The sequence below is a fragment of the Buceros rhinoceros genome, unplaced genomic scaffold, assembly GCF_000710305.1.
Source record: "Buceros rhinoceros silvestris isolate BGI_N320 unplaced genomic scaffold, ASM71030v1 scaffold4160, whole genome shotgun sequence".
NCBI lineage: Eukaryota > Metazoa > Chordata > Aves > Bucerotiformes > Bucerotidae > Buceros > Buceros rhinoceros.
In genome coordinates, this window is record NW_010387728.1 from 1,189 (window position 1) to 3,837 (window position 2,649).

Consider the following 2,649-nt stretch of genomic DNA (forward strand, 5'->3'; position numbering starts at 1 on the left):
CCTCATGTTCAAGCCACCAGCTCAGAAGGCAGCAATGTGGCATCACCAGGAGCCTTCCAAGGGAGATGGGTAGAGCTGGCAAGGTTAAGGAGAGGTGGAAACGTGCTTCTACTATCCAAGATGCCTTGAGGCAGCCTTGGACAGCAGATGGACAGGACAGTCCCTCCTGCCATGGTGCTGGAAGCGCATCTTTGTCTCATCCAAAGGGTCGTGATCCACCATGGGATGGCTTCACCCATGCCCAGACCAGTTAGCTGCAAATGTCTTACCCACTTTTGGGTTTTAGAAGCCAACCTACACGTGCCAGTTCCACCACCCCTAAGGAAACCAAACATTTGGAGAGGTTTGCTGTAGTTTGAGGAACTCGTCCTGTTTTCTCCAGCCACTGCTGACCAAGGATCCTCATGCTTTGAGGGCACTGTGTAGCACAGGCTTTACTGGGAGGCTGCTGGTCCAGCAGCTCAGGGTACTGCTGAACTTCAAAGGACAGCAGCAAGTCCTTCAGGGAAGCTGTTTGCTTTGAGTGGACTGCCCTGACTTGCACCTGCAGCTCATCTGCCAGGTCCAAACGGACAGGGGGGCTGGTGGGTCCCATCAAAACCACGAACACGCATCCAAGTCCTTTGAACAGGTCTCAAAACCCAGCTGAACACCGACAGCATGGAACGCTCTCGCCTTCAAACCTCCCAGCACCAGCCTCCTCACCTCAGCCCCAGGGCAAAACGCTGCACTGAGCTTCTCCAGAGCATCCCCCAGGCCATGGCAGGGCCAGGCCACCCCATCAAGCTGCATCTCCTGCTCCAAACACAGCAGATTGACCAAGTACCCCACAAAAATAATTAGGAGACGGCGCTTGAGGAAGAAACACGATGGTGAAGGTGAGGATACAGCCAGAGCTGTGTCTGGGTGTCAGCAAGGAGTCCCCACCGGCAGGGAAGGGAACGGTGGCTTTAGGGACTAAAAACCGACTCTTCTCAGCTAAAGGTCACATCCTGTGCTAACAATCCCAAGAAACAAGAGCCAAGGAAAGGCTCCAGCAGCCCAAGGAGCCCACAGCCAGCACCGGGAACGAACTGCATCGCAAACGGGGACTCCTGTACCACCACCGTAAGGGACCCAGCAGGGTCTGAGCCACGCCGGCTGCGAGCAGCTGCTGCTCCCGCTCGTCCTCACCTAAAATCCCGGCCAGGACTGTCCCTCAACGTCAGCTGGAGTAACATGAGTCTCACGCAGAAGAGGAGGACACCAAACCACAGACACACCATCCCCTTGCATGGGGACAGGGGTAAGGGCAGGGTCAAGCACAGTTTCCCTGTGGGGAATCACTGAACCGTTTAGGTCCTGTCAGGGAGTTGTCAGAGCCAGAAGGTCTCCCCGGAGCCTCCTTTGCTCCAGGCTCAGCACCCCCAGCTCCCTCAGCCGCTCCTCACAAGTTCTCCAGACCCTTCCCCATGGTCTCCAGACCCTTCTCTGGACACGCTCCAGCCCCTCCACGTCCTTCTGGCAGGGAGGGGACAAAACTGAGCCCAGAAGTCAAGGGGTGGCCTCCCCAGTGCCCCCAGTCCAGGGGGACGCTCCCTGCCCCGCTCCTGTGGCCAACACCAGTGCTAGTACAAAATGAAGCTCCTTTCCACCTCCGACATCTCAAGAAAGCGGACGCAGCCCCGAGGAACGGCAGCGCTTGTGGCTCCCTCACGCCTCTACCTACCTTGACGTCAGCGATGAGGGCGTCCTCGTCCTCGATGCCGGTGGGGACACACTTCTTGTGCAGAGGGAGAGACTCCAGTTTGTCCACAAGGCAGCGCAGCCCCTCCAGCTCAAACTGGGTCAGGTGCACCCTCCTACTCTTGCGCGGGCTGCCGCCGGCCGGGTCGCAGGCCTGGCCATTCTGGGAACCCCGGCTGGAGTCCGAAGAGTCTATAGACGGGGTCTTCTTCAGAGCTGGCAGGCTGCTCCGGCAGCTCTTGCCCAGTTCATCATAGTCCACATTGGCACCATTGGCTATGGGGCTGGTGAGAACGGACCGCCTGGTGATCGGTCGCCTGGGTTCCTTCCCTGCTGCATCCTCCTCCTCTTCCTCCTCCTCCTCCTCTTCCATGTTCACTGAGTCCGAGGAGCTCAGCTCCATATCTGCAACGATGGAGAAAGAGTGAGAGAAGAGGAGAGCACTCAGAGGAGCCATCTGGCTTCTAGAGGAATCCCCCCAGTGACCAGAGATGCTGGAGCACAGATAGATACAGGGCCAAGGCGAGAGCAAAAGATGTGGCAGCTGGAAAAGAACAGCTAAACCCCTTTCCCGTTCCTGGCTCATTTTGTGGGAAGGTGAGGCACAGGACATAGGAAAACAGCCCAGAAAAGGAGACAGCTACACCTTAAACTGAGTTCTGTAGAATCACGGAATGATTTGGGTTGGAAGAGACGCTTAAAGATCACCTAATCCAATGGCCCTGCCGTGGGCAGAGACATCTTTCACTACAACAGGTTGCCCAAAGCCTCATCCAATGTGACTTTGCTTTGGGAGGGCTTGGGATCTCCAGGGATCCAGTCCTGGAAGTGACCTGGGACCTTGCTCCTGCCTTCATGATGGGAGAGAGAGGATGTGGACTCCCTAGATGACCATGAGGTCTCTGTGCTCGATACAGCACTCTC

The 2,649-nt window shown here is 56.9% G+C and overlaps 1 protein-coding gene across 1 annotated transcript in view; it reads right to left on the reverse strand.

The window, feature by feature from the left end:
- Positions 1–1,708: 1,708 nt before the first annotated feature.
- LOC104489352 (lysine-specific demethylase 2A-like) overlaps positions 1,709–2,649 on the reverse strand; it is a gene marked incomplete at its 3' end in the record, with an annotated part of 23,020 nt that continues 22,079 nt past the window's right edge. Inside the window, exon 11 of the mRNA XM_010131540.1 lies at positions 1,709–2,130. Coding sequence (XP_010129842.1) covers positions 1,709–2,130 — 422 coding nt within the window. The remainder of the gene's footprint in view (positions 2,131–2,649) is intronic.